This window comes from Salvelinus alpinus, chromosome 4 (genome assembly GCF_045679555.1).
Source record: "Salvelinus alpinus chromosome 4, SLU_Salpinus.1, whole genome shotgun sequence".
NCBI lineage: Eukaryota > Metazoa > Chordata > Actinopteri > Salmoniformes > Salmonidae > Salvelinus > Salvelinus alpinus.
This window is the reverse complement of record NC_092089.1, coordinates 14,004,968-14,023,076: the sequence shown is the minus strand read 5'-3', so window position 1 is coordinate 14,023,076 and position 18,109 is coordinate 14,004,968. Positions and strand designations below refer to the sequence as shown.

General features: G+C 46.2%; 2 protein-coding genes across 3 annotated transcripts in view; both read right to left on the bottom strand.

Annotated features, from left to right (window-relative positions):
- LOC139572876 (lysophosphatidylcholine acyltransferase 1) overlaps positions 1–18,109 on the bottom strand; it is a 280,718-nt gene that overhangs the window by 36,080 nt on the left and 226,529 nt on the right. The gene's annotated exons all lie outside the window — the stretch shown is intronic.
- LOC139572875 (lysophosphatidylcholine acyltransferase 1-like) overlaps positions 1–18,109 on the bottom strand; it is a 58,099-nt gene that overhangs the window by 35,532 nt on the left and 4,458 nt on the right. For both annotated transcript variants that reach the window (XM_071395703.1, XM_071395704.1), the window contains exons 2-3: positions 12,773–12,912; positions 4,952–5,166 (exon numbers count right to left, since the gene is read on the bottom strand). In XM_071395703.1, the coding sequence (XP_071251804.1) occupies positions 4,952–5,166; positions 12,773–12,912 (355 nt within the window). The remainder of the gene's footprint in view (positions 1–4,951; positions 5,167–12,772; positions 12,913–18,109) is intronic.

The window sequence follows — 18,109 nt, the reverse complement described above, 5'->3', positions numbered from 1 at the left end:
AGTGGTTAACAGGAAGTGGTTATCTACGAACTCAGCTTCAGTGGTTTTCCACCGCTTGTCCAGGTCCAATCATTTACAGAACTGTAACGGTTACCGTTCTGACTCAAACCACACTTCCTGAACGGAAGTTCACTCCCGTCAGATAAAAGGTCACTACAGGGTTCAATACAGGGGTCACTACAGGGGTCACTACAGGGTTCAATACAGGGGTCAATATAGGGTTCAATACAGGGGTCACTACAGGGGTCACTACAGGGTTCAATACAGGGGTCAATACAGGGTTCACTACAGGGGTCACTACAGGGGTCACTACAGGGGTCACTACAGGGGTCACTACAGGGGTCACTACAGGGTTCACTACAGGGTTCAATACAGGGTTCAATACAGGGTTCACTACAGGGGTCACTACAGGGGTCACTACAGGGTTCACTACAGGGTTCAATACAGGGGTCACTACAGGGGTCAATACAGGGGTCACTACAGGGGTCACTACAGGGGTCAATACAGGGGTCAATACAGGGTTCAATACAGGGGTCAATATAGGGTTCAATACAGGGTTCACTACAGGGGTCAATACAGGGGTCAATACAGGGGTCACTACAGGGGTCACTACAGGGGTCACTACAGGGTTCACTACAGGGTTCAATACAGGGTTCAATACAGGGGTCACTACAGGGGTCACTACAGGGTTCACTACAGGGGTCACTACAGGGTTCACTACAGGGGTCACTACAGGGGTCACTACAGGGGTCAATACAGGGTTCACTACAGGGTTCACTACAGGGTTCAATACAGGGGTCACTACAGGGTTCACTACAGGGGTCACTACAGGGTTCACTACAGGGTTCAATACAGGGGTCACTACAGGGGTCAATATAGGGTTCAATACAGGGTTCACTACAGGGGTCACTACAGGGGTCAATACAGGGGTCAATACAGGGGTCACTACAGGGGTCACTACAGGGGTCACTACAGGGGTCACTACAGGGTTCACTACAGGGTTCAATACAGGGTTCAATACAGGGTTCACTACAGGGGTCACTACAGGGTTCACTACAGGGGTCACTACAGGGTTCACTACAGGGTTCAATACAGGGGTCACTACAGGGGTCACTACAGGGGTCAATACAGGGGTCACTACAGGGGTCAATACAGGGGTCAATACAGGGTTCAATACAGGGGTCAATATAGGGTTCAATACAGGGTTCACTACAGGGGTCAATACAGGGGTCAATACAGGGGTCACTACAGGGGTCACTACAGGGGTCACTACAGGGTTCACTACAGGGTTCAATACAGGGTTCAATACAGGGGTCACTACAGGGGTCACTACAGGGTTCACTACAGGGTTCAATACAGGGGTCACTACAGGGGTCACTACAGGGTTCACTACAGGGGTCACTACAGGGGTCACTACAGGGTTCACTACAGGGGTCACTACAGGGGTCACTACAGGGGTCACTACAGGGGTCAATACAGGGTTCACTACAGGGTTCACTACAGGGTTCAATACAGGGGTCACTACAGGGGTCACTACAGGGGTCACTACAGGGTTCACTACAGGGTTCAATACAGGGTTCAATACAGGGTTCACTCTTCAAGAACACTTCCTGTAGTCAAGGTTTTCACTTTCACTTTCCCCTGCTTTGACACAGGTCTCAATGTCCTCTATATCAGAGACTACTACTGTACTGTAGACCTGGACCCTGTGGTGCTGAGCCTGGATCAGAACTACTGTACTGTAGACCTGGACCCTGTGGTGCTGAGCCTGTCTCTGGGTCAGAACTACTGTACTGTAGACCTGGACCCTGTGGTGCTGAGCCTGTCCCTGGGTCAGAACTACTGTACTGTAGACCTGGACCCTGTGGTGCTGAGCCTGTCTCTGGGTCAGAACTACTGTACTGTAGACCTGGACCCTGTGGTGCTGAGCCTCGGTCAGAACTACTGTACTAGAGACCTGGACCCTGTGGTGCTGAGCCTGTCTCTGGGTCAGAACTACTGTACTGTAGACCTGGACCCTGTGGTAGTCTAGCCACTACACAGTCATTAGTCCCAGGGAGCTAGCCTAGCCACTACACAGTCAGTAGTCCCAGGGAGCTAGCCTAGCCACTACACAGTCAGTAGTCCCAGGGAGCTAGCCTAGCCACTACACAGTCATTAGTCTCAGGGAGCTAGCCTAGCCACTACACAGTCAGTAGTCCCAGGGAGCTAGCCTAGCCACTACACAGTCATTAGTCCCAGGGAGCTAGCCTAGCCACTACACAGTCAGTAGTCCCAGGGAGCTAGCCTAGCCACTACACAGCCAACATGATTCTATTACAGAGTAGGCTTGCTGCTGCTGAACACAATTCATGTACAAGTCCACTCCCTCAGCTACGCCTGGTTACCCTAACAAGATGTTAAGGATGCTATTAGATCCCGGGCCTGACACTCAGCCAACCCCGCTGCAGTAAAAACTTTCCCCTCATAGGTCTCTATGAATATTAGGAAAGGTATAACACAGTTAGAATTGTACTTAAATATAATAAAGTGTTAGTGGATTTCCCAATGATCTTCTGTGTGAGATAAGATCACAGGTTATAGGAATCCAATGTCCACTTGTCTACAGTACAGGCCTCGTGGCACAAGGGAACACTGACTTCAGGTACGCTTTATAAACGCTACTACAGAACTGACAAGTCATCCAACTCTCTTCCTCCAGCTCTCCATCTCTAGCTTCCTCTCTCCAGCTGTTTCTCTCTGTCTCTCTCTCTGTCTCTCTCTCTCAGATACACTATGTCCTACAGGGCACCAGTGTAGAGGGGTTTGGGGCAAAGGATTGAATTGGGGTTGGGCAAGAAAAAGAGAGAGTGAGAGAGAGAGAGAGAGAGAGAGAGCGAGAGAGAGAGCGAGAGAGCGAGACAGAGAGACAGAGACAGAGAGACAGAGACAGAGAGATCGAGGGAGAGACAGTCAGACAGAAAGAGAGTCAACTCTTGTGTAATGTTTACAGTTTATTTCTGATTGTTTATTTCACTTTTGTTTATTATCTATTTCACTAGCTTTGGCAATGTAAACATGTTTCCCATGCCAATAAAGCCCATTTGAATTAAAATGGAATGACAACAGACAGAGGAAGAGAGCGAGACAGGGACACAGACACAGACAGAGAGAGAGAGAGAGAGAGAGAAATAGACAGTGAGACAGAGGGAGAGAGCGAGACAGGGACACAGACAGAGACAGAGAGAGAGAGAGGGACAGAGGGACATAGAGAATGCTACTCACTGCCCCAGACAGGGACACAGACACAGACAGAGAGAGAGAGAGACAGAGGGACAGAGGGACATAGAGAATGCTACTCACTGACACAGACAGGGACACAGACACAGACAGAGAGAGAGAGAGAGGACAGAGGGACATAGAGAATGCTACTCACTGACACAGACAGGGACACAGACACAGACAGAGAGAGAGAGAGACAGAGGGACAGAGGGACATAGAGAATGCTACTCACTGACACAGACAGGGACACAGACACAGACAGAGAGAGACAGAGGGACAGAGGGACATAGAGAATGCTATTCACTGCCCCAGACAGGGACACAGACACAGACAGAGAGAGAGAGAGACAGAGGGACAGAGGGACATAGAGAATGCTACTCACTGACACAGACAGGGACACAGACACAGACAGAGAGAGAGAGAGACAGAGGGACAGAGGGACATAGAGAATGCTACTCACTGACACAGACAGGGACACAGACACAGACAGAGAGAGAGAGAGAGGGACAGAGGGACATAGAGAATGCTACTCACTGACACAGATAGAGAGAGAGACAGAGGGACAGAGGGACATAGAGAATGCTACTCACTGACACAGATAGAGAGAGAGACAGAGGGACAGAGGGACATAGAGAATGCTACTCACTGACACAGATAGAGAGAGAGACAGAGGGACAGAGGGACATAGAGAATGCTACTCACTGACACAGATAGAGAGAGAGACAGAGGGACAGAGGGACATAGAGAATGCTACTCACTGACACAGATAGAGAGAGAGACAGAGGGACAGAGGGACATAGAGAATGCTACTCACTGACACAGATAGAGAGAGAGACAGAGGGACAGAGGGACATAGAGAATGCTACTCACTGACACAGATAGAGAGAGAGACAGAGGGACAGAGGGACATAGAGAATGCTACTCACTGACACAGATAGAGAGAGAGACAGAGGGACAGAGGGACATAGAGAATGCTACTCACTGACACAGATAGAGAGAGAGACAGAGGGACAGAGGGACATAGAGAATGCTACTCACTGACACAGATAGAGAGAGAGACAGAGGGACAGAGGGACATAGAGAATGCTACTCACTGACACAGATAGAGAGAGAGACAGAGGGACAGAGGGACATAGAGAATGCTACTCACTGACACAGATAGAGAGAGAGACAGAGGGACAGAGGGACATAGAGAATGCTACTCACTGACACAGATAGAGAGAGAGACAGAGGGACAGAGGGACATAGAGAATGCTACTCACTGACACAGATAGAGAGAGAGACAGAGGGACAGAGGGACATAGAGAATGCTACTCACTGACACAGATAGAGAGAGAGACAGAGGGACAGAGGGACATAGAGAATGCTACTCACTGACACAGATAGAGAGAGAGACAGAGGGACAGAGGGACATAGAGAATGCTACTCACTGACACAGATAGAGAGAGAGACAGAGGGACAGAGGGACATAGAGAATGCTACTCACTGACACAGACAGGGACACAGACAGAGAGAGAGACAGAGGGACAGAGGGACATAGAGAATGCTACTCACTGCCCCAGACAGGGACACAGACAGAGAGAGAGACAGAGGGACAGAGGGACATAGAGAATGCTACTCACTGCCCCAGACAGGGACACAGACAGAGAGAGAGACAGAGGGACAGAGGGACATAGAGAATGCTACTTACTGCCCCAGACAGGGATGTCCTTGCTCTCTGCCTTCATGACGATGGAGGACATGGTCATGGTGACGGGGATGGCATCGAAGTAGGAGGAGTGGGGTCCCAGGGTTAGGATGGGAGCCTCGGCCGGTAGCGCCTGGCGCCCCTTCACCGTCATCCAATGGAAGCCTCCTGCAAACCACATGACCCGCATGATGGTCCTCAGAGCAACGTCCACAAACCTGGACAGAGACATTTGTTACATTGACTTATTTACAGAACCACACAACGTTGTTTATTTAGAGGACAGACGGTACAGTGTTCAGGAGAGTCCCTTCCACCATTATACTCCAGACACCACAACAGGAGAGTCCCTTCCACCATTATACTCCAGACACCACAACAGGAGAGTCCCTTCCACCATTATACTCCAGACGTTGAGCAGACACCACAACAGGAGAGTCCCTTCAACCATTATTCTCCAGACGTTGAGCAGACACCACAACAGGAGAGTCCCTTCCACCATTATTCTCCAGACGTTGAGCAGACACCACAACAGGAGAGTCCCTTCCACCATTATACTCCAGACGTTGAGCAGACACCACAACAGGAGAGTCCCTTCCACCATTATACTCCAGACGAGCAGACACCACAACAGGAGAGTCCCGTCCACCATTATACTCCAGACGTTGAGCAGACACCACAACAGGAGAGTCCCTTCCACCATTATTCTCCAGACGAGCAGACACCACAACAGAAGAGTCCCTTCCACCATTATTCTCCAGACGAGCAGACACCACAACAGAAGAGTCCCTTCCACCATTATTCTCCAGACGAGCAGACACCACAACAGGAGAGTCCCTTCCACCATTATACTCCAGACGAGCAGACACCACAACAGGAGAGTCCCTTCCACCATTATACTCCAGACGTTGAGCAGACACCACAACAGGAGAGTCCCTTCCACCATTATTCTCCAGACGTTGAGCAGACACCACAACAGGAGAGTCCCTTCCACCATTATTCTCCAGACGAGCAGACACCACAACAAAAGAGTCCCTTCCACCATTATTCTCCAGACGAGCAGACACCACAACAGAAGAGTCCCTTCCACCATTATTCTCCAGACGTTGAGCAGACACCACAACAGGAGAGTCCCTTCCACCATTATTCTCCAGACATTAGTTGTCAGACAGTGAAAGATTTGGACGTCGCCCAGTTTGATGGTAGGCAGGCAGTATAATGTAATGTGGAGGCAGTATAATGTAATGTGGAGGCAGTATAATGTAATGTGGAGGCAGTATAATGTAATGTGGAGGCAGTATAATGTAATGTGGAGGCAGTATAATGTAATGTGGAGGCAGTATAATGTAATGTTGAGGCAGTATAATGTAATGTGGAGGCAGTATAATGTAAAGTGGAGGCAGTATAATGTAAAGTGGAGGCAGTATAATGTAATGTGGAGGCAGTATAATGTAAAGTGGAGGCAGTATAATGTAATGTTGAGGCAGTATACTGTAACGTGAAGGCAGTATAATGTAATGTGGAGGCAGTATAATGTAACGTGGAGGCAGTATAATGTAACGTGGAGGCAGTATAATGTAACGTGGAGGCAGTATAATGTAACGTGGAGGCAGTATAATGTAACGTGGAGGCAGTATAATGTAACGTGGAGGCAGTATAATGTAACGTGGAGGCAGTATAATGTAACGTGGAGGCAGTATAATGTAACGTGGAGGCAGTATAATGTAACGTGGAGGCAGTATAATGTAACGTGGAGGCAGTATAATGTAACGTGGAGGCAGTATAATGTAACGTGGAGGCAGTATAATGTATCGTGGAGGCAGTATAATGTAACGTGGAGGCAGTATAATGTAACGTGGAGGCAGTATAATGTAACGTGGAGGCAGTATAATGTAATGTGGAGGCAGTATAATGTAGTGTGGAGGCAGTATAATGTAACGTGGAGGCAGTATAATGTAACGTGGAGGCAGTATAATGTAACGTGGAGGCAGTATAATGTAACGTGGAGGCAGTATAATGTAACGTGGAGGCAGTATAATGTAACGTGGAGGCAGTATAATGTAACGTGGAGGCAGTATAATGTAACGTGGAGGCAGTATAATGTAACGTGGAGGCAGTATAATGTAACGTGGAGGCAGTATAATGTCATGTGGAGGCAGTATAATGTCATGTGGAGGCAGTATAATGTAACGTGGAGGCAGTATAATGTAACGTGGAGGCAGTATAATGTAACGTGGAGGCAGTATAATGTAACGTGGAGGCAGTATAATGTAACGTGGAGGCAGTATAATGTAACGTGGAGGCAGTATAATGTAACGTGGAGGCAGTATAATGTAACGTGGAGGCAGTATAATGTAACGTGGAGGCAGTATAATGTAACGTGGAGGCAGTATAATGTAACGTGGAGGCAGTATAATGTAACGTGGAGGCAGTATAATGTAACGTGGAGGCAGTATAATGTAACGTGGAGGCAGTATAATGTAACGTGGAGGCAGTATAATGTAACGTGGAGGCAGTATAATGTAACGTGGAGGCAGTATAATGTAACGTGGAGGCAGTATAATGTAACGTGGAGGCAGTATAATGTAACGTGGAGGCAGTATAATGTAACGTGGAGGCAGTATACTGTAACGTGGAGGCAGTATAATGTAACGTGGAGGCAGTATAATGTAACGTGGAGGCAGTATAATGTAACGTGGAGGCAGTATAATGTAACGTGGAGGCAGTATAATGTAACGTGGAGGCAGTATAATGTAACGTGGAGGCAGTATAATGTAACGTGGAGGCAGTATAATGTAATGTGGAGGCAGTATAATGTAGTGTGGAGGCATTATAATGTAGTGTGGAGGCATTATAATGTAGTGTGGAGGCAGTATAATGTAATGTGGAGGCAGTATAATGTAACGTGGAGGCAGTATAATGTAACGTGGAGGCAGTATAATGTAACGTGGAGGCAGTATAATGTAATGTGGAGGCAGTATAATGTAATGTGGAGGCAGTATAATGTAGTGTGGAGGCAGTATAATGTAACGTGGAGGCAGTATAATGTAACGTGGAGGCAGTATATTGTAACGTGGAGGCAGTATAATGTAACGTGGAGGCAGTATAATGTAACGTGGAGGCAGTATAATGTAACGTGGAGGCAGTATAATGTAACGTGGAGGCAGTATAATGTAGTGTGGAGGCAGTATAATGTAATGTGGAGGCAGTATAATGTAACGTGGAGGCAGTATAATGTAACGTGGAGGCAGTATAATGTAACGTGGAGGCAGTATAATGTAACGTGGAGGCAGTATAATGTAACGTGGAGGCAGTATAATGTAACGTGGAGGCAGTATAATGTCATGTGGAGGCAGTATAATGTCATGTGGAGGCAGTATAATGTCATGTGGAGGCAGTATAATGTAACGTGGAGGCAGTATAATGTAACGTGGAGGCAGTATAATGTAACGTGGAGGCAGTATAGTGTAACGTGGAGGCAGTATAATGTAACGTGGAGGCAGTATAATGTAACGTGGAGGCAGTATAATGTAACGTGGAGGCAGTATAATGTAACGTGGAGGCAGTATAATGTAACGTGGAGGCAGTATAATGTAACGTGGAGGCAGTATAATGTAACGTGGAGGCAGTATAATGTAACGTGGAGGCAGTATAATGTCATGTGGAGGCAGTATAATGTCATGTGGAGGCAGTATAATGTAACGTGGAGGCAGTATAATGTCATGTGGAGGCAGTATAATGTAACGTGGAGGCAGTATAATGTAACATGGAGGCAGTATAATGTAACGTGGAGGCAGTATAATGTAACGTGGAGGCAGTATAATGTAACGTGGAGGCAGTATAATGTAATGTGGAGGCAGTATAATGTAACATGGAGGCAGTATAATGTAATGTGGAGGCAGTATAATGTAGAGGCAGTATAATGTAATGTGGAGGCAGTATAATGTAATGTGGAGGCAGTATACTGTAACGTGGAGGCAGTATAATGTAACGTGGAGGCAGTATAATGTAATGTGGAGGCAGTATAATGTAATGTGGAGGCAGTATAATGTAACGTGGAGGCAGTATAATGTAATGTGGAGGCAGTATAGTGTAACGTGGAGGCAGTATAATGTAACGTGGAGGCAGTATAATGTAATGTGGAGGCAGTATAATGTAATGTGGAGGCAGTATAATGTAACATGGAGGCAGTATAATGTAACATGGAGGCAGTATAATGTAATGTGGAGGCAGTATAATGTAACGTGGAGACAGTATAATGTAATGTGGAGGCAGAGACAGTAAACCACACAGCTCTACTAGACAACATCCCCCAGACAGAGACAATAAACCACACAGCTCTACAAGACAACATCCCCCAGACAGAGACAGTAAACTACACAGCTCTACAAGACAACATCCCCCAGACAGAGACAGTAAACCACACAGCTCTACAAGACAACATCCCCCAGACAGAGACAGTAAACCACACAGCTCTACAAGACAACATCCCCAGACAGAGACAGTAAACCACACAGCTCTACAAGACAACATCCCCCAGACAGAGACAGTAAACCACACAGCTCTACAAGACAACATCCCCCAGACAGAGACAGTAAACCACACAGCTCTACAAGACAACATCCCCAGACAGAGACAGTAAACCACACAGCTCTACAAGACAACATCCCCCAGACAGAGACAGTAAACCACACAGCTCTACAAGACAACATCTTGGAGAGGAGAGGAGAGGAGAGGAGAGGAGAGGACAGGACAGGAGGGGACAGGAGAGGAGAGCAGAGGAGGGGACAGGAGAGGACAGGAGAGGACAGGAGGGGAGAGGAGAGGAGAGGAGAGGAGAGGACAGGACAGGAGAGGACAGGAGAGGACAGGAGGGGAGAGGAGAGGAGTGGACAGGAGAGGAGGGGAGGGGCAGGAGACCATGTCCCCTCACAGTCCCCTGTCGTTCCATGAGATGTTGTTTCATCTTTTCTTAAAGGTAATGTCAGGGTTATATAAGGGCCATGTACCTTCTCCATGGAGACTGTGTTTGTCCCCTCACAGTCCCCTGTCCGTCCATGAGATGTTGTTTCATCTTTTCTTAAAGGTAATGTCAGGGTTATATAAGGGCCATGTACCTTCTCCATGGAGACTGTGTTTGGCCCCTCACAGTCCCCTGTCCGTCCATGAGATGTTGTTTCATCTTTTCTTAAAGGTAATGTCAGGGTTATATAAGGGCCATGTACCTTCTCCATGGAGACTGTGTTTCCACCACCATCTCGTTGGCGTCCCACAGAGAGTTGGGGTTAGGGTCAGATGGATAGGGTTAAAGGGTAAAGGTTATAGAAGTTATGGGTTAGTATACATACTTCCTCCAGAGAGTTGGGGTTAGGGTCAGATGGATAGGGTTAAAGGGTAAAGGTTATATAAGTTATGGGTTAGTATACATACTTCCCACAGAGAGTTGGGGTTAGGGTCAGATGGATAGGGTTAAAGGGTAAAGGTTATATAGGTTATGGGTTAGTATACATACTTCCTCCAGAGAGTTGGGGTTAGGGTCAGATGGATAGGGTTAAAGGGTAAAGGTTATATAGGTTATGGGTTAGTATACATACTTCCTCCAGAGAGTTAGGGTTAGGGTCAGATGGATAGGGTTAAAGGGTAAAGGTTATATAGGTTATGGGTTAGTATACATACTTCCTCCAGAGAGTTGGGGTTAGGGTCAGATGGATAGGGTTAAAGGGTAAAGGTTATATAGGTTATGGTTTAGTATACATACTTCCCACAGAGAGTTGGGGTTAGGGTCAGATGGATAGGGTTAAAGGGTAAAGGTTATATAGGTTATGGGTTAGTATACATACTTCCCACAGAGAGTTGGGGTTAGGGTCAGATGGATAGGGTTAAAGGGTAAAGGTTATAGAAGTTATGGGTTAGTATACATACTTCCTCCAGAGAGTTGGGGTTAGGGTCAGATGGATAGGGTTAAAGCGTAAATGTTATAGAAGTTATGGGTTAGTATACATACTTCCCACAGAGAGTTGGGATTAGGGTCAGATGGATAGGGTTAAAGGGTAAAGGTTATATAGGTTATGGGTTAGTATACATACTTCCTCCAGAGAGTTAGGGTTAGGGTCAGATGGATAGGGTTAAAGGGTAAAGGTTATATAGGTTATGGGTTAGTATACATACTTCCTCCAGAGAGTTGGGGTTAGGGTCAGATGGATAGGGTTAAAGGGTAAAGGTTATATAGGTTATGGGTTAGTATACATACTTCCTCCAGAGAGTTAGGGTTAGGGTCAGATGGATAGGGTTAAAGGGTAAAGGTTATGGGTTAGTATACATACTTCCTCCAGAGAGTTGGGGTTAGGGTCAGATGGATAGGGTTAAAGGGTAAAGGTTATATAGGTTATGGTTTAGTATACATACTTCCCACAGAGAGTTGGGGTTAGGGTCAGATGGATAGGGTTAAAGGGTAAAGGTTATATAGGTTATGGGTTAGTATACATACTTCCCACAGAGAGTTGGGGTTAGGGTCAGATGGATAGGGTTAAAGGGTAAAGGTTATATAGGTTATGGTTTAGTATACATACTTCCTCCAGAGAGTTGGGGTTAGGGTCAGATGGATAGGGTTAAAGGGTAAAGGTTATAGAGGTTATGGTTTAGGTTAGTATACATACTTCCTCCAGAGAGTTGGGGTTAGGGTCAGATGGATAGGGTTAAAGGGTAAAGGTTATAGAGGTTATGGTTTAGGTTAGTATACATACTTCCTCCAGAGAGTTGGGGTTAGGGTCAGATGGATAGGGTTAAAGGGTAAAGGTTATAGAAGTTATGGTTTAGTATACATACTTCCTCCAGAGAGTTGGGGTTAGGGTCAGATGGATAGGGTTAAAGGGTAAAGGTTATAGAAGTTATGGTTTAGTATACATACTTCCTCCAGAGAGTTGGGGTTAGGGTCAGATGGATAGGGTTAAAGGGTAAAGGTTATAGAAGTTATGGGTTAGGTTAGTATACATACTTCCTCCAGAGAGTTGGGGTTAGGGTCAGATGGATAGGGTTAAAGGGTAAAGGTTATATAGGTTATGGGTTAGTATACATACTTCCTCCAGAGAGTTGGGGTTAGGGTCAGATGGATAGGGTTAAAGGGTAAAGGTTATATAGGTTATGGGTTAGTATACATACTTCCTCCAGAGAGTTGGGGTTAGGGTCAGATGGATAGGGTTAAAGGGTAAAGGTTATAGAGGTTATGGTTTAGTATACATACTTCCCACAGAGAGTTGGGGTTAGGGTCAGATGGATAGGGTTAAAGGGTAAAGGTTATATAGGTTATGGGTTAGTATACATACTTCCTCCAGAGAGTTGGGGTTAGGGTCAGATGGATAGGGTTAAAGGGTAAAGGTTATAGAAGTTATGGTTTAGTATACATACTTCCTCCAGAGAGTTGGGGTTAGGGTCAGATGGATAGGGTTAAAGGGTAAAGGTTATAGAAGTTATGGTTTAGTATACATACTTCCTCCAGAGAGTTGGGGTTCGGGTCAGATGGATAGGGTTAAAGGGTAAAGGTTATAGAAGTTATGGTTTAGTATACATACTTCCTCCAGAGAGTTGGGGTTAGGGTCAGATGGATAGGGTTAAAGGGTAAAGGTTATAGAGGTTATGGTTTAGGTTAGGATACATACTTCCTCCAGAGAGTTGGGGTTAGGGTCAGATGGATAGGGTTAAAGGGTAAAGGTTATATAGGTTATGGTTTAGGTTAGGATACATACTTCCTCCAGAGAGTTGGGGTTAGGGTCAGATGGATAGGGTTAAAGGGTAAAGGTTATATAGGTTATGGTTTAGTATACATACTTCCTCCATAAGGACTGGGGCTCCACCACCATGTCGTCGCGTCCCACAGAGGCGATGAAGGCGAATGGCCAGGCCAGCAGCATCATGAAGGCTGCCAGGAACAACCGGATGGGGAACAGAGTCACCGTCATCAACGCTATCTGAATGGAGACAAAGATAGAGAAGAGAGCTGTAGACAGACAGGAACAGCTTGGATAGACAGAAGAGAGCTGTAGGACTGACAGGAACAGCTTGGATAGACAGAAGAGAGCTGTAGGACAGACAGGAACAGCTTGGATAGACAGAAGAGAGCTGTAGACAGACAGGAACAGCTTGGATAGATAGAAGAGAGCTGTAGACAGACAGGAACAGCTTGGATAGACAGAAGAGAGCTGTAGACAGACAGGAACAGCTTGGATAGACAGAAGAGAGCTGTAGGACAGACAGGAACAGCTTGGATAGACAGAAGAGAGCTGTAGGACAGACAGGAACAGCTTGGATAGATAGAAGAGAGCAGCAGACAGACAGGAACAGCTTGGATAGACAGAAGAGAGCTGTAGACAGACAGGAACAGCTTGGATAGATAGAAGAGAGCTGTAGACAGACAGGAACAGCTTGGATAGATAGAAGAGAGCTGTAGACAGACAGGAACAGCTTGGATAGACAGAAGAGAGCTGTAGACAGACAGGAACAGCTTGGATAGATAGAAGAGAGCTGTAGACAGACAGGAACAGCTTGGATAGATAGAAGAGAGCTGTAGACAGACAGGAACAGCTTGGATAGACAGAAGAGAGCTATAGGACAGACAGGAACAGCTTGGATAGATAGAAGAGAGCTGTAGGACAGACAGGAACAGCTTGGATAGATAGAAGAGAGCTGTAGGTCAGACAGGAACAGCTTGGATAGATAGAAGAGAGCTGTAGACAGACAGGAACAGCTTGGATAGATAGAAGAGAGCTGTAGACAGACAGGAACAGCTTGGATAGATAGAAGAGAGCTGTAGGTCAGACAGGAACAGCTTGGATAGACAGAAGAGAGCTGTAGGACAGACAGGAACAGCTTGGAAAGACAGAAGAGAGCTGTAGACAGACAGGAACAGCTTGGATAGATAGAAGAGAGCTGTAGGTCAGACAGGAACAGCTTGGATAGACCGAAGAGAGCTGTAGGGCAGACAGGAACAGCTTGGATAGACAGAAGAGTGCTGTAGACAGACAGGAACAGCTTGGATAGATAGAAGAGAGCTGTAGACAGACAGGAACAGCTTGGATAGATAGAAGAGAGCTGTAGGACAGACAGGAACAGCTTGGATAGACAGAAGAGAGCTGTAGACAGACAGGAACAGCTTGGATAGATAGAAGAGAGCTGTAGACAGACAGGAACAGCTTGGATAGACAGAAGAGAGCTGTAGGACAGACAGGAACAGCTTGGATAGACAGAAGAGAGCTGTAGGACAGACAGGAACAGCTTGGATAGACAGAAGAGAGCTGTAGGACAGACAGGAACAGCTTGGATAGACATAAGAGAGCTGTAGGACAGACAGGAACAGCTTGGATAGACATAAGAGAGCTGTAGACAGACAGGAAAAGCTTAGATAGACAGAAGAGAGCTGTAGACAGACAGGAACAGCTTGGATAGATAGAAGAGAGCTGTAGACAGACAGGAACAGCTTGGATAGATAGAAGAGAGCTGTAGACAGACAGGAACAGCTTGGATAGATAGAAGAGAGCTGTAGACAGACAGGAACAGCTTGGGTAGATAGAAGAGAGCTGTAGACAGACAGGAACAGCTTGGATAGACAGAAGAGAGCTGTAGACAGACAGGAACAGCTTGGATAGATAGAAGAGAGCTGTAGACAGACAGGAACAGCTTGGATAGATAGAAAAGAGCTGTAGGACAGACAGGAACAGCTTGGATAGACAGAAGAGAGCTGTAGGACAGACAGGAACATCTTGGATAGACAGAAGAGAGCTGTAGACAGACAGGAACAGCTTGGATAGATAGAAGAGAGCTGTAGACAGACAGGAACAGCTTGGATAGATAGAAGAGAGCTGTAGACAGACAGGAACAGCTTGGATAGATAGAAGAGAGCAGCAGACAGACATGAACAGCTTGGATAGATAGAAGAGAGCTGTAGACAGACAGGAACAGCTTGGATAGATAGAAGAGAGCTGTAGACAGACAGGAACAGCTTGGATAGATAGAAGAGAGCTGTAGACAGACAGGAACAGCTTGGATAGATAGAAGAGAGCTGTAGACAGACAGGAACAGCTTGGATAGACAGAAGAGAGCTGTAGGACAGACAGGAACAGCTTGGATAGATAGAAGAGAGCTGTAGACAGACAGGAACAGCTTGGATAGATAGAAGAGAGCTGTAGGACAGACAGGAACAGCTTGGATAGATAGAAGAGAGCTGTAGACAGACAGGAACAGCTTGGATAGGTAGAAGAGAGCAGCAGACAGACAGGAACAGCTTGGATAGATAGAAGAGAGCAGCAGACAGACAGGAACAGCTTGGATAGATAGAAGAGAGCTGTAGACAGACAGGAACAGCTGGATAGATAGAAGAGAGCTGTAGACAGACAGGAACAGCTTGGATAGATAGAAGAGAGCTGTAGACAGACAGGAACAGCTTGGATAGATAGAAGAGAGCTGTAGACAGACAGGAACAGCTTGGATGGACAGAAGAGAGCTGTAGGACAGACAGGAACAGCTTGGATAGATAGAAGAGAGCTGTAGACAGACAGGAACAGCTTGGATAGATAGAAGAGAGCTGTAGGACAGACAGGAACAGCTTGGATAGATAGAAGAGAGCTGTAGACAGACAGGAACAGCTTGGATAGATAGAAGAGAGCAGCAGACAGACAGGAACAGCTTGGATAGATAGAAGAGAGCAGCAGACAGACAGGAACAGCTTGGATAGATAGAAGAGAGCTGTAGACAGACAGGAACAGCTTGGATAGATAGAAGAGAGCTGCAGACAGACAGGAACAGCTTGGGTAGATAGGAGAGCTGCAGACAGACAGGAACAGCTTGGATAGACATAAGAGAGCTGTAGGACAGACAGGAACAGCTTGGATAGGTAGAAGAGAGCTGTAGACAGACAGGAACAGCTTGGGTAGATAGAAGAGAGCCGTAGACAGACAGGAACAGCTTGGATAGACAGAAGAGAGCTGTAGGACAGACAGGAACAGCTTGGATAGATAGAAGAGAGCTGCAGACAGACAGGAACAGCTTGGATAGATAGAAGAGATTTTTACTGAGAATGAGATCATCAACACTCCTACAATATGGATTCCAGAACGATCTACTGTGTTTACAAGTTAAACAGTCAGCAGGAATGTAACTCAAGTTCCTGTTAATGTTGTCTGGCTATCAGCACTTATCTTCAGTCAACATTTATCTTTCTGTTATTCAGGTTGCTGTGCCTGGAGAACGCAGCTAGCGTTCTCCAGGCATCCGCCAAACTGTGACGACCCTCCCGAACTGTGACGACCCTCCCGAACTGTGACGACCCTCCCGAACTGTGACGACCCTCCCGAACTGTGACGACCCTCCCGAACTGTGACGACCCTCCCGAACTGTGACGACCCTCCCGAACTGTGACGACCCTCCCAAACTGTCTGCCAAATTTCTTTCTCTTTGCTCTTGTTTTCCTTAATAGGATGTCGGTGGGCGGAGCCGGGAGGGTCGTCAGCGAAATGGGACACACCTTTCCCCCATCTCTCCATGCAGATACACTGTTGGATTTTGGTTGTGGAATGTTGTGGCTTGTTTGTTTTGGCACCTCTCAACACCCCTCATTATCACCACCTACGAACACATCCACTCACACTACTGATTACACACACACACACACACACACACCATTGTTAATTGTATACAGTGTACTTTAGTTAATAAATATATTTTTGTTCTATTCCTTATCTCCACGTCGTCTCCCTCTTTGTTACGGGCTACGAGCCGGTTCGTGACAAAACCTAGATTTGTCAGTCGGACTGCCAGATGGTGAAGCGTGATTCATCACTCCAGAGAACACGTTTCCACCGCTCCAGAGTCCAATGGTGGCGAGCTTTTACACCACTCCAGCCAACGCTTGGCATTGCGCATGGTGATCTTAGTCTTGTGTGCTGTTGCTCGGCCATGGAAACCCATTTCATGAAGCTCCCAATGAACAGTTCTTGTGCTGACGTTGCTTCCAGAGGCAGTTTGGAACTCAGTAGTGAGTGTTGCAACCGAAGACAGTTGATTTTTATGCGCTTCAGCACTCTGCGGTCCCGTTCTGTGAGCTTGTGTGGCCTACCACTTTGCGCCTGAGCCGTTGTTTCTCCCAGATGTTTCCACTTCACAATAACAGCACTTACAGTAGGCATAAGATCACTGCACCTGTACATAGCCCATCTGTAATTAGCCCATCCAACTACCTCATCCCCATACTGTTATTTATTTATTTTTTGCTCATTTGCTCCCTAGTATCTCTACTTGCACATTCATCTTCTGCACATCTACCATTCCAGTGTTTAATTGCTATATTGTAATTATTTCGCCACTATGGCCTTTTTATTGCCTTACCTCCCTTATCTTACCTCATTTGCGCACACTGTATATAGACTTTTCTATTGTGTTATTGACTGTATGTTTGTTTATTCCATGTGTAACTCTGTGTTGTTGTTTGTGTCGCACTGCTTTGCTTTATCTTGGCCAGGTCGCAGTTGTAAATGAGAACTTGTTCTCAACTGGCCTGCTTGGTTAAATAAAGGTGAAATAAATACAATTTTAAAAAACAGTTGACCGGGGCAGCTCTAACAGGGCAGAAATTTGACAAACTGACTTGTTGGAAAGGTGGCATCCTGTGACGGTACCACGTTGAAAGTCACTGAGCTCTTCAGTAAGGCCCATTCTACTGCCAGTGTTTGTCTATGGAGATTGCATGGACGTGTGATCGATTTTATACACCTGTCAGCAACGGGTGTGGCTGAAACAGCCGAATCCACTAATTTGAAGGGGTGTCCACATACTTTTGTACATATAGTGTATGTCTGCTGCAGAGGGACAAGAGAGAAACATGAGAAAACGAGTTCTGATCAGACATGGAAATAAAAGATCTGAAAACAAATGATCTCCCTGTTTTAAAAAGAAGATGGAGAACAAGCTATGAGGGATAAATACTGGAGGTTTGGGTGCCGGTACAGACAACTAGCTATGAAGGATAAACACTGGAGTTTGGGTGCCGGTACAGACAACTAGCACAAAAATAATATTGGGACATTGTTAAAAATTATACGACATCTCGTAAAAAATAATATCCTGGTATGGAACTGTATAGATTCTCCCCCCCATCACTAATTTCTGCTGAGACAC